The sequence below is a fragment of the Nyctereutes procyonoides genome, unplaced genomic scaffold (assembly GCF_905146905.1).
Source record: "Nyctereutes procyonoides isolate TBG_1078 unplaced genomic scaffold, NYPRO_anot_genome, whole genome shotgun sequence".
Taxonomy (NCBI): domain Eukaryota; kingdom Metazoa; phylum Chordata; class Mammalia; order Carnivora; family Canidae; genus Nyctereutes; species Nyctereutes procyonoides.
In genome coordinates this window covers 636,266-650,573 of record NW_026575129.1, presented here as the reverse complement: position 1 = coordinate 650,573, position 14,308 = coordinate 636,266, and the positions used below count along the sequence as shown (strand labels likewise).

At 33.3% G+C, this 14,308-nt stretch overlaps 1 protein-coding gene across 3 annotated transcripts in view; it reads right to left on the bottom strand.

Annotated features, from left to right (window-relative positions):
• Positions 1–540: 540 nt before the first annotated feature.
• POLK (DNA polymerase kappa) overlaps positions 541–14,308 on the bottom strand; it is a 65,482-nt gene continuing 51,714 nt past the window's right edge. For all 3 annotated transcript variants that reach the window (XM_055342230.1, XM_055342229.1, XM_055342231.1), the window contains 6 exons: positions 12,704–12,736; positions 8,454–8,550; positions 6,352–6,523; positions 3,638–4,567; positions 2,713–2,755; positions 541–2,535 (listed from right to left, as the gene is read on the bottom strand). In XM_055342230.1, coding sequence (XP_055198205.1) covers positions 2,451–2,535; positions 2,713–2,755; positions 3,638–4,567; positions 6,352–6,523; positions 8,454–8,550; positions 12,704–12,736 — 1,360 coding nt within the window. In that variant the 3' untranslated portion in view covers positions 541–2,450. The remainder of the gene's footprint in view (positions 2,536–2,712; positions 2,756–3,637; positions 4,568–6,351; positions 6,524–8,453; positions 8,551–12,703; positions 12,737–14,308) is intronic.

Here is a 14,308-nt window from a genome sequence, read left to right as displayed (position 1 = left end):
TTTCCCGGCAGTCTGGATTTCTTTTTACGTAAAGTGACACTTAAAGTCATTTGTCCAAATTTCTACTGGCTATTTGTCTTTTTCTTACTAATATATAGGAGTCATTTATATCTTCTAGGTTATACATTCTGGATACTAGTTTTGGGCAAGTTACTTATGTCACAAATATGTTCTCCCAGGTGATTCTCTGTATTTTCACCTTTTGAGTAGGTAAGATCATAGATGCTTGTTCTTTGTAGTTTTGCTGTACTTCCTAAAAATACCTCAAAGCAAAATCATAATACAAAGTAGATGAGTTGGGGCAAGCCTGTTGGGACCCCTCTCACTTCTGAGAGCTTACTCTGTATCCTCACTTAATAAAACTCTATTGGTTTACTCACCAAAAATAACAGTAACAAAAACAAAAGTAGATGAGTTGGATACATTAGATAAAACAGAAAAGAATATGGAGAGAATTCTGGGCAAAGAGGATCAAAGAGAAAGAATCAGAAGTAGGAAAAGAGTAGAAAAGTAAGGAAACCATTTTTACTGGTTAAAAGATCAATTTAACACATCCACTTTTATTTTAAATTATTATTAAACATTACTAACTAACATTCAATTATATGAATCATTTAAATGAAAATAATTTCCCATTTACTCTAAAGTTGAGAACGCAATAAAAATAAACCTGAGGCAAGACAGGAACAACTAAATATGATGCTGTTAACTTTTCAATGCATTAAATCAGTACTTCACTGAACTTGATTTTGTAGACTTTAGATACACAAATCACACAAGACCCACAGCTCTACAACTCTGAATTCACCATAGCATATGATAATATTAGGCCTAAGACTGGGCATGCAAATAAATATTAAACCTAATTTTAAACAATCTAGGAATTTCAAGTCAAGTTACCACTTTGGCCAAAGGCTGTGTAAGATCCTAATTTAACCTATTCCTAAAATACTATGTCTTCATAAATTTAGATAATGAGCTATAAAATATGAAAAGTAGGAAAAGAAAAAACAAAAATATGAGACGAAAAATTCAGTTCCTTAAAGGAGTAAAAGAAAATGGCTTCCATCTTCATGTTTCCATTAAATAATTGTTTTTTGAAAAAAAATTGTATTAATAGCACAAAAGTATTTGGAGTAACTACTGAAGCTACTGTCTTCTTTCATAAATATTAATAAAAATATGATAGAAATATAAGTAAAATAAATGAGATATTCTCAAGAAATGAAATATCACCATTTTAAAGACCTACAAAGAAATTTAATTGCTTTGAATCTTAGACTAAATATTTTTTAAAGTGAACCATGTGCTTACTCATAAACTAAAGGAATTCTAAGTAAAAAAAAAAATCAAATGGATAATCCTATTTTAAACAATTCTTTTAACACAGAAAATAATACTCTGATACTATTTTCCTGAAGGTAACAAGACCTTCATCCTTGTTCTGCCAAGCTAATATTCTTCATAGAACTTATGATAAATTTTAATTATGAATGCTCATGAGATATCTGAAGATACTAGGAGCTAAAATATGAATATACAAAGTCGTAGAAGTTACTAAAACAAATATACTGGTCCAGTACCAATAAAGTGGCTCAGTGCTAAAAAATTCTTTTTTTTAAAAAAGATTTTTAAAAATTTATTTGACACAGAAAAAGAGAGAGATAGAGTGCAAGCATGAGCAGGAGGAGGGGCAGAAGGAGAGAAAGAAAATTCTCAAGCAGACTTCCCACTGAGCACAAAGCTCCATGCAGGGCTTGATCTCAGAACCCCTTATGAATCAGATGCTTAACCTTACCCCACTAAGCCACCCAGGTGGCTCAGTACTGAAAAATTCTTATTTTTTTTTAAAATTTTTATTTATTTATTTATGATAGTCACAGAGAGAGAGAGAGAGAGAGAGAGAAAGAGAGAGAGAGAGAGAGAGAGAGAGAGAGGCAGAGACACAGGCAGAGGGAGAAGCAGGCTCCATGCACCGGGAGCCCAACGTGGGATTCGATCCTGGGCCAAAGGCAGGTGCCAAACCGCTGCGCCACCCAGGGATCCCAGTACTGAAAAATTCTTATGCTAAACTAGGTTTGTGTGAACCTGAGAGCTCTTATAAATATATTCTTAAAAATATGTTTTTATATTCACTATAAAACATGATAAAGAAACAAATCACTTTCTGATTCCATTCCTAATTTCTCATTTTAAAATCATCTCTAACAGGACCGATTTCTGATTGATATATAATAGAAGTGAAATTCTCACGGTTATCCCAAAGGTGTTTACAGAAGTTAATTAGTACATATTCCAAATTCATATAAAGGAAATGTCATTTGGGGAGGAATTATTGCACTTGCCTTTGACTACATGAATCCATAAACTTAATGAAGAAGAAGAGATTCATTGATTATAAAATAACAAGTTTCTATCAATAAAACGTTCAGTGAGAAAATGTTCAATGTTCATTTAAAAAATACATCAAGAGTGTGTCTGGAATTGTTTGGTTTTGTTTTCTTTGATGCTGAGTACTTTGTCATCAATCCCGGCCTGAAATAGAAAAGAACACACAGTTAAAATGCAGGAAGGTATTTTTAAAATGTTTTACAAATCACTGAGTTTTAAAATTTTACTTGGTTCATAAGAACAAATTTCAACATCTATAAATTAGACCTAAGAATATAACAATTTTATAGCCAGCTTAGTTAAAACTCAAATTAGCCATACCTTTTTGGTTTTGTTGCAGTCTTCTGCACTCTGCCTGAGTTATCTTTAGAGGAAGAAAAGTCAAGAAATTCCATAATGAACAACATGAAATAATTAAAATGCTGTATAAAAAGCTAAAGCTGACTGATTAGAGATAATAAAAACTCCTTTAGTACTATATAATTCATATTGAGACATATCAAAAAATAACTTTATTGCATAATTTCTTTGTAATTTACTTATTAGTATTTCTCTTAATTTGTTTTTTTTAATTTTAATTTTGAAGTTGGTCTTCAGTTGGACTACCAAAAAACAAGTTAGAGAGGCTTTCTGGCTGTGTGATTATAGTTATTTACCACTCCTTGGCAAAAGTTCTCTGAAGGACTTTTTTTTTTTTAATTGAAGTATAGTTGAGATAATTTAATGCTATATTAGTTTTAGGTGCACAACATAGAGATTTAACAAGTTCATACATTACGCTTATCCTCACCACAAATGGAGGAACCGTCTGTCACCATATAGTGCTATTATAATACTGCTGACTATATTCCTTATGCTGTACCATTTATCCCTGTGACTTACTTATTCTATAGGAATTTTGCCTTTGGTTAGATTACTCAGCTCCCTCAACCTCTGAGTTCATTCTGTGCTAAATCAAGCCTAGAATAGTTTTCCCAAATTTAAAATCTAATGGCTTCAGGTAATTCTAACCTATGCTAAGGTAACTAACATTTCCCTAAATGGCAGTGTACACAACCTATCCCTTTAACAGTACGTGCTTTAAATTTAACAACAATCTCAATTTTATTTTAATAAAACAGTCTTAGAAAATCACTTTCTTTAAAATGACTGTGAACTCTAGCTCTGAAACAAATAATATATTATAGGTTAATTAGCTAAATTTAAATAAAATTGAAAAAAAAAAAAAAAACGACTGCAAACTCACCAGTACTTTTGGTGTTTTCTCTGGGTTGGTTAGCTAGGTTAACTTTATCCTTTCTCAGTTCCTGGATAATGCCCTTATTTAAGCACACATCCACATGCACATTGAACAGGGTAAGATCTGAAGTCTTTTGTTCTAGGTTACAAACAGGACAAACTAGAGCTTGTAAATAAGGCTGGGAGGATTCTTGCTGACTTAATGACGCAATATCTTCCAATGAAACAGTAGAGGAAGAATTCTCACAACATTTCTCAATATTAAATGGTTTACTTGGAAGACTAGCACATTCCTCTTTGCTGTGCTTATCACTTAAAGCATCTACACTTTCTGCTTTAGCTGGGTTATCTTCAGTCTCTGGTAGCTCTATAAAATTGATTTCTGAATTCCTCTGATGGGTTTCATAATCCTGTTTCTCACTCTGTGAGAAAGAAGGATATACATTTTCTTTCTTGTTAACTTCTGTAGAGGAAGCATGTGAATGTGAGAACACGTTAGAGGTTCCACTGATTGAGGGTCCATCAAGACATGCATCTACATGTTTATTAAAGGCTTCTAGACTGATGCTTCTTTGCTCTCTAAAGCAAATGGGACAAGTAAATATCTGAGAGTTATTTGAATTCTTCGATGTTTCGAGATTCTCGTTCATCTTCTTCTTTAAAACTTGAAATGAATGTGATGTCTGTAAACTTTGCTTATCCACAGCTTCACATTTAAATGTGTCTTGGTGGCTCCATTTCCTTTCTGATCGCTTTTTATCAAAGAAACTCTTCTTATGAGACATTTCTAAAGATTTTAGAAACTGATCTTTGTCAGTTTTCTCTAGTATACACCCAGGGGCTGACTGAGATTGGTTTCCAGCCTGTAAGAAGCCAATGATGCTCCTTTGTTGGTGTCTCTTGTCTTCTTCATTGGGAAAACTAGATAATCGTACACCTAAAAAAAATCAACCACAATTAATTTTGTAACAAAGCCATTTCACTCATAATCCATAAAAATATTTTGCATAATACTGTTATGACATATATACAAAACTATGTTTATCGAAAAATAAGCAATACTGCATTATTTTCTGAATTAAAGTATGCTTTTTCAAAATAAGTACTTTGCATGAAACTTACTTTCCTTTATCAAACTGGATATCACTAAATAGTATCTGTTGGGAGTTGGCATGATTATATGTCTTTCAACTAATATCTGACACAAGATACCATTAAATACCAATTAATTGGAGTCAACTTCACACACTCTAGCTCTTTTTTCCCAGTAGGCTTTGTTTTTTAGAGCAATTTTAGGTTTACAGCAAAAGTGAACAAAAAAGTACAGAGGTCCTACATATCCTCTGCCCACATCATGCAAAGCCTCCTCCAATCAACATCCTGCACCAGAAGGGTATGTTTGTTACAAACGATGACTCTGTGTTGACACAACATTAATACTCAAAGTCCATAGTTTACATTAGGGTTATTCATGGTGTTGTACATCCTATGGACTTTGACATGTGCTTAATGATATGTAGCCACCATTATAGCATCATACAGAATAGTTTCACAGTTCTAAAAATTCTCTGTGCTACACCTATTCATCCCTTCTCCATCCCCTATCTTTGACATCCACTCATCCTTTCACTATCTTCACAGTTTTGTCTTTTCCAGAATGTCATAGGGTTTGAACCACACAGTATTTAACCTTTCAAATTGGCTTCTTTCACGTAATAACATACATTTAAGGTTCCTCCATGTGTTTTCATGGCTTGATAGCTTATTTCTTTTACACACTGAAAGATATTCCATTTTCTGTCCCAATTTCCATTCACCTACTACTGAAGGACATTTTGGTTGTTTCCCAATTTTGGCAGTTATGAATGAAGCTATTATAAACATCTGCTGTTTAGCTCTTTTAATCAACATACTTTATTCAACCAATTACAAGCGTGTGCTATGTTTCATATATGAAAGTATAGCTAATGATTCAGTCTTAGCAGTAAAGTTGGCATCTGGAATGCTTATCCATGTACATACATCCTCTCACCCGGTTCACTTTAGGAAGTTGGTTTGTTTATTTGTTTACATTGTGGCTGTAGGGTATGGTTTTGTATTGTGACAATCCCATGTCTGTAATTCTGAAATTTAAAAAGCTCTGAAAATCATAAGCAATAAATATAAGATGTCTGAATTGATATGAGGCTATTTAGAGTCTTTCCAACTTAGTGTGAATATTCTCTTGTTTTGCTACAAAAATATTAGTGTGAGGGACGCCTGGGTGGCTCAGTGGTTGAGCGTCTACATTTGGCTCAGGGTGTGATCCCAGGATCTGGGATAAAGTCCCATATCGGGCTCCCTGCATGGAGCCTGCTTCTCCCTCTGCCTGTTTCTCTGCCTCTCTCTCTCTCTGTCTCTCTGTGTCTCTCATGAATACATAAATAAAAATCTTAAAAAAAAAAAAAAGAAAATCTGAAAAGTTTTAAATTTTGAAACATACGTAGTCCCAAGAATTTCAGTAAGTGGCAAGGAAAAGAATAACTGCAGTTGGTTCTTATGGGAATTAAATTAATGAGCATGGTTTCACATACATCAGGTTCTAAGAATTAAGAAAAACAGAAGTATAGGTACAACCTCCTAAATAGGTTTAAGAAATAAAATGAAGGACAGAATACTTCCCAAGTTGATTTCTTTGGGAAAGTCTAGCAGATTTAAGAAAAAAAACAAGAAAAGTCATACCCATAAGTCTTAATCTCAAGGGATGTGGAAAATCAGCATCAATTTCTGTTCTTAGCAACTCTTTAGCAATAGCAAATATTTCTTCTGTAGTAGAAACAACAGATGAAACTGTAGATGCACGAGTTTTTACCTCAAAATTTACATTCTTCAGTTTAATGGTAACAGTTCTACCCTGTAACAAACAGAATACGTAATATGCAGTTTTCTAACTTCTAGAAAATAGTTATTTTGTAGTTTAGAAAAAAATCAGAAAGATATATACATATACTATAGAAGTATAATCAATTATTTATAAAACATGGTAATGAAATCTATCCAAAAGAACTGAGATATATAAGTAATTTAAAAATTCCATTTTAGCCAATAATTATTACTCCCCTACTCAAATGAGTTTTTATAAAAGAAGTTTTTATATAAATGGCAACATGAAGTGATCATTTTTCTTTTTACTAAGTCTCTTTTAGAATTCAGTACCTAAAAAGAGAGGGAAAAAAAAGCTTCTTAAAGAGGTCTCCATTGAAAGGGTCTTGCAGATAGCTCACACTTACTGTGTGCCAACTATATGCCAAATACTATGCTAACCCACTTACATGTAAGAACTCCCTTTACAGTTACTGTTTAATGGATACAGAATTTAAGTTTGGGATAATGAAAAAGCTCTGGAGATTCACAGTGGTGATGGTTGCACCATATGCACATAATTGTAACTTAAAAATGGTTAAAATAAAATATATTTTACTACCTTCTGGAAGTTCTGAGAGTGGGCTGACTTACTGACTCACTTCCAAAGAAGAGAATATGGAAAGGAAAAAATAGTGACTTCACAGTTCAGAAGCCTAGGAAACACCAACTTAGGTGACAAAGGTTAGTATCACTTGTGATAACTTGTAGTTACCATACACCTTGATAGAATGTAATGAGGACACTTCACCTCTGGTATTTTTTCTAAAAATCCTTAACCCTGGTCTAATCATAAGAAAAACATCAGCCAAACCTAGATGGAAAGACACCCTCCAGGATACCTGGTTAATACTCCTTAAGACATCAAGATCATGAAAAACAAGGAAATACTGACAAACTGTTAAAGATTAAAGGGGATTAGGAGACATGACAACTAAATGCAATGTGGTTCCCTGGACTGAACCCTGCAACAGAAAGAGGGCATTAATGGAAAAACAGGTAAAATCCAAATAACATCTGGAGTTTAGTCATAGCAATATGCTAAAGTCAATTTCTGAGCTTTGACAAATGTACTATGACAATATAGCTAAAATAGTATGTTAATAATGAGTGAAACTGGGTATATCAGAACTCTCTATATTATCTTTACTACATTTCTGTAAATCTTAAATGATTCTAAAATGACAGGTTTATTAAAATTTTGTTTAAATCAACTCTATGTAAGGTATAAGAGAGAAGAGTTATAAGAAATGTATGCAGAAGGGAGGTAGAAAAAAAAAGAAATATATAGATGTTCCATTCTTTGTAATAACCTTTACTGGTTTTTAAATATTTTTGTAATAACTTTTGAATACCTTTGTATCACACTTTGTAGTAACTCCACCTATGGTTTCAGAATTTGGAAAAATATTAAATATGGACTGTTTTGAGTAAAGATTATAAAACAGAAATTTAAAGCCTTCCAGGTTTTGTTCTGAATGTGTTAAACAACATGAAACTAGGGCCTTGAAACCAAGCGTCTATTCTAGAAAGTCATTGTCCACCAGAGAAAAACATTAAAGTATGGTAGGAAAGAAATTTATAATAAGCAAATAAAGTTCTAGAGACATCCTTAACTTTGTCTTATTCTCTAATATCAGTATAACTGATTTTGAATTTATTCAAATGTACTCCTGAAGTAGTAATAACTCTGGAGTTAGTCTGGAGCCAGCCCACCCTTGTACGTTGCTTCTTCACTGAATGATCTTATCACAGGCCTCAATTATGGGTCAGAATTGAATTTGTCTCTACTGAGGATGGGAATATTCCTTTCTAATGTTTCTCAGTTTGTACTCAAATGCAAAACCTAACTCTTCCTTTATGGTCGCATTTTACTATCAAAAATTAAAAAAATCTAAGAATACCACATTAAAATAAAGTACCTTTAGTCCTTCCTTCTGCAGATCTTGAGCAAGTTCACTGCAAAGTTCCTGGCACAAGTTATACTGTTCTTCTGCTTTACTTATCTCACTGAATGTCCTAGAAAGACAAGAATGATTTTGGTGCATAAACTATAATTTAGGAATGATATAGTTTGTTTAAACAGCCTAGCATCAAGTTATATTTTCTGTAGTACAAAATAAAATTTTCAGATGCACTAAGATATAATTAAAAACATCTAAAAATCTACCTAAATAATTGAAGACCATTTATAGTCTAATTAGCAAAGGTATATTTGCTTTATCTATAATATTTTTTTAAGTTGATTAAAGTCTGATATATCACATCACTAAGAGGAAGGATAAAAAACATGATCATCTCATATTAATGAGATAACAAATCAATAAGAGAAAAGATAAAAATATATGATCATCTCAATAGATGCAGAAAAAGCATTTCACGAAGTATAACATCCAATCACGATTCAAACTCCCCACAAAGTAGGTTTAGAGGAAACATTTCTCAATATAAGAAAGGCCTTATACGAAAAACCCACAGCTACATCATATTCAATGGGGAAAAACTGAGAGCCTTTTCCTTAAGGTCAGTAACAAGACAAGGATGTCCACTATCACCACTTTATTCAACATAGTACTGGAAGTCCTAGTCACAGTAATTAGACAACATAAAGAAATTAAAGGCACCCATATTGGTAAGGAAGAAGTAAAACTTTCACTATATGCAAATAAAACCATACCATATACAGAAAACCCAAGATTCCACCAAAAAACTACTAGAACTGATGAATGAATTCAGTAAGATTACAGGATACAAAAATCAATGTACAGAAACCCATTGAATTTTATACACTAATATTCCAACAGAAAGAGAAATTAAGGAAACAATCCCATTTGTAATTAAACCAAAAATAATAAAATCCCTAGGAATAAACCTAACCAAAGAGGTGAAAGACCTGTATTCTGAAAACTACACAGCATTTGTAAAAGAAATTAAGATGATGCAAACAAATGGAAAGACATTCCATTCTCATGGACAGGAAGAACAATTTTTGATAAAATGTCTATACTACCCAAAGCAATCTACAGATTAAATGCAATCTCTATCAAAATACCAATAGCACTCTTAACTATAGGGAACAAACTGAGGGCTGCTGGAGAGAAGGTAGGTGGGGACTGGGGTAACTGAATGATGGACATTAAGAAGGGCACTTGATGTAATGAGCACTGAGTATTACACGCAACTGATGAATCACTAAATAATACCCCTGAAATTAATAATACACTATATGTTAACTAACTTGAATTTACATAAAATCCAAAAAACTACTAAAAGCATTTTTCACAGAACTATTACAAACAAACCTAAAGTTTGTAATGGAACCACAAAAGGCCCCAAATAGCCAGAGCAATCTACAAAAAGAAAAGCAAAGCTGGAGGTATCCCAATTCCAGATTTCAAGTTACACTACAGAGCTATAGTAATCAAAACAGTATGGTAGTGGCACAAAAATAAATACAAGATCAATGCAAGAGAGGATAAAGCCCAGAAATAAACCCACAATTAAATGGTCAATTAATCTTCAACAACAGAGGGAAGAATACACAATGGGAAAAAGTCTCTTCAACAAATGGTGTTGGGAAAACTGGACAGCTACATGCGAAAGAATGAAAATGGACCATCTTGTTATACCATACACAAAAATAAACTCAAAATGGGTTAAGGACCTAATATGAGACCTGAAGTCATAAAAATCCTAGAAAAGAGCACAGGCAGTAATTTCTCTGACATTGGTCATAACATCTTTCTAGATATGTCTTCCAAGGCAAGGGAAACAAAAGCAAAAATAAACTATTTGGGACTACATCAAAATAAAAAGCTTCTGCACAGCAAAGGAAACAACCAACATAACCAAAAGACATCCTACAGAATGGGAGAAGATATTTGCATATAACATGTCTGAAAAAGAGTGAGTGTTCAAGATATATATAGAATGAGACAACTCGATACCAAAATACCAAATAATCCCATTAAAAAATGAGCAGAAGACATAGACAGATCTTTCTTAGAGACATACAGATAACCAAGACACATGAAAAGATGCTCAACATCACTCAGCAGGGAAATGTAAATCAAAACTAAGATGAGATATCACCTCACACCTATCACAATGGCTAAAATCAAAGACTCAGAAACAAGTGTTGGCAAGGATGTGGAGAAAAAGGACCCTTTTGCACTGCTGGGGAGAATGCAAACTGGTGCAGCCACTCTGTAAAACAGTATGGAGGCTCCTCAAAAAATTAAAAATAGAAATGCCCTATGATACAGTAATCACACTACTGAGTATTTACCCAAAGAACCTGAAAAGGGGTATATGCACCCTGATGTTTATTACAATAGCCAAACTATGGAAACAGCCCAAGTGTTCATCGATTGATGAATCAATAAGGCAGATGTGGTATGTAAATACATATAACATTATTCAGCCATTAAAAAAAAAGAAATCTTGCCATTTACAAAGACATGGAGGGATCTAGAGAGTATAACGCTAAGCAAAAGAAGTCAGAGAAAGGCAGATACTGTATGATTTCACTCATATGTGGAATTTAAGAAACAAAGGGGAAAAAAAGAGAAAAATGAAAAAAGAGACTTTTAATTATAGAGAACAAACAGATGGGTTACCAGAAGGGAGATAGGTAGGGGAATGGGTGAAATAGGTGATGCTGATTTAGAGTATACCTATTTGATGAATACTGAGTAATATATGGAACGGTTGTTGATCACATCTGTTGTTTCTTGTGTTGTTGATTTTAGCCATTCTGACAGGTGTGAGGCGGGATCTCACTGTGGTTTTGATTTGTATTTGCCCGATGCCGAATGATGTTGATCATCTTTTCATGTGTCTGTTGGCGATCTGTATGTCTTCTTTGGAGAAATGTCTATTCATGTCTTCTGTCCATTTTTAATTAGATTATTCATTTTAGGGGTGTTGAGTTGTATCAGATCTTTATATATTTTGGGTACTAACTCTTTATTGGATATGTCATTTGCAAATATCTTTTCCCATTCTGTTGGCCCTTTCTTAAAAATATTAATATAGTTAATATTAATATTATTGTATGCTAAGCAATGTTCTCAATAACAAAAGATAAAATGGAAGAAAAAATTCATTAAATAGGGCAGTACTATCTCACTTTTGGAATCTTCTTCCTCCTCTTTTCCTTTTATGTAAACCACAGCCTAAAACAACAATGTTTTCAAAGTCATTTACTGATCATGTTGCCTTGTAAAAGTAATTCAACTTTTCTGATTAAAAATAGTGTATGTGAGGGGTTCCTGGCTGGTTCAGTTGGCTCTTGATCTCAGTGTCATGAGTTTGAGCCCCACCCTAGGTAGAGAGGTTACTAAAAATAAATAAATAAGGAGCGACTGGATGGCTCAGTAGGTTAAACATCTGCCTTCAGCTCAGGTCATGATCCCAGGGTCCTGGGATGGAGCCCCACATGGGCTCCCTGCTCAGCGGGGAGAGTGCTTCTCTCTCTCTCCCTCTGCTGCTCTCCCTGCTCACCCTCACTCTGTCAAATAAATAACATTTAAAAAAAAATTCTTTAAATAAGTAAATAAATAAACTCGAAAAAAATAATGTATGTGAAAAGGAACACAACCTTGTACTAGATCAGTGGTTCTTAAACATCTATCACAGTGGAACTTTGGTGTTTGGAGGAAATAATTTAGGGACTTCTCAAACAATGACATATTTCAGAAAACAACAGTCTCGTCAAGATTTCATTTATTTTCCAAACAAGATTGTAAACCATTGAACTACAACTCCTGTAAGCTCACTTTCATCAATATCTTACTACTTGACCAACATTTGAAGAGTTTTAGGAAGAATTTATGTGGTCCCTTCTTAAATTTCCCAAATAACACTCAGTAATTTTTCTTATAAACAAAGCTAGAAATTAAGATTTAGAATCCAGAGATGCTTGGTTTTCATTGAATAGGAGGAAACCAACATTAAAAAAAAATTACTTCAGTTAAATTTTTTTCCCACGGAGAGCATAGCAAGCAAAGATAATAAAGCATTGTAATGGAATACTTAGGTTAGTAATGTCAACTACTGAAAAATGTCATTTGGTTTGCAAATAGATTTTTCCATCTCAGTGATATTTTACTAAAAATATAAAAAATTAGTTTAAAATAACATGAATTATGAATAAATAATAAAACATTACCTCTCAACGCTCATGCTTTTCCTTTCTCCATCCCTTGAAATGAAAAAAAAAAAAAAGTTTTTGTTGCTTTCTCAAAGAAGACTAATTCTCTTTAGTCAAGTAAGAGGGTTTAACATCTCAATTATCACTTAAGGATCTCCTTAATGTTTTGGTTAAAATTTATATATCAGGAAAAACAATGAGTTTTTAAAATATCAAAATAAAACTATCAACAAAAAAGAGATAGATGCTAATTAATCAAGTCTATATCTATCAAAGAGAACAAATCTGAAAATAGGTTGAGATTATAAACTACTTGTATTAAAAGTGTGAATATAAAAACCACAACTTATAAAAACCAATAAGAGTACTGTAATGGCTTGCAGTTATATGATATAATTAAATATCAATTACTTAGTTTTTGGCTTAGAATATTAACTTTGCTGTCCTACAGCTATTTACTATAGATTTATAGACCCTCAGAATTTGGATACAGTATTAGGATGGGGATTCAGAATCTGAACCATCTAGTTTGGTTGAATTCTAGCTGTTTGGATAGAAGTAGTTGATACTAAAAAGCTGAAATGACAATGTGACATGACATTCTCCACATATTCAACAGACCTACTAGGAATAAAGTACTATTCTAGGCATTGGGTATACGGTTATGACCAAAACAGACCAAGTTCCTATCCGTAAGAAACATATCCTAGTGGAGGGAGATAAATAAACCAAGATAGAAGTAAATATGGAGTATGTCAGAAGGTTAGAAGTATTACAGATTAAAAAATAAAGCAGAATATTGGAATAGAGAAGGTACACAGAAGGCAAGGGAGGTTTGTTCTTTTACATTATTATAAATTACCCATGAATTTCACTTCTCAGTGTCACCTGCATCTTTAAATACCAGAGGTTAATACATGCCATATTGTATCAAGAACCGTATTGTTTTCAAGCACTATGGAAATTAAAAAGAGGATAATTCTGGGATTAAAGAAGAAGGTTTTATTTCCCATTACCTCCAAATACTAGATTATTTATATTCGTGTGATTTCCTTCTTTGATCTTTCCATTATAGCCACTCAAGATCAAAGTCAGCTAACTATGAGCTTAAGAATGAGGGGCATACAGGATGCCTGGGTGGCTCAGTGGTTGAGCATCTGCCTTCAACTCAGGGTGTGAATCTGGGGTTCTGGGATTGAGTCCCACATGGAGCTTCCCATGGGGAGCCTGCTTCTCCCTCTCCCTGTGTCTCTGAGTCTCTGTGTGTGTCTTAAATAAATACACTCTCTGTGTGTGTCTTAAATAAATACATACATACATACATACATACAATCTTAAAAAAAAGAATGAGGAGCACAGAAAGATGAGAAAAGCAGTACTTGCAACCTCTGTAAGATTTAGCAGGTTTATTTTATCAAAATTATTTTTATGCCTCCTCAGTAATCTTCCTGTTTTCTCTTACTTTAAATATAAGAATATAAAGGAATTATTCTGAGGGCAGGCTGACAGGATGATGATAAAATTCTAAAAATAGTGCCCAGTGTTAATTCCCATTCTTTTTAAAAATTCCCTTCTTTTCACCCACTCCCAACAGTGTACCCTTCGAGCTGTAGGATCTTCTTT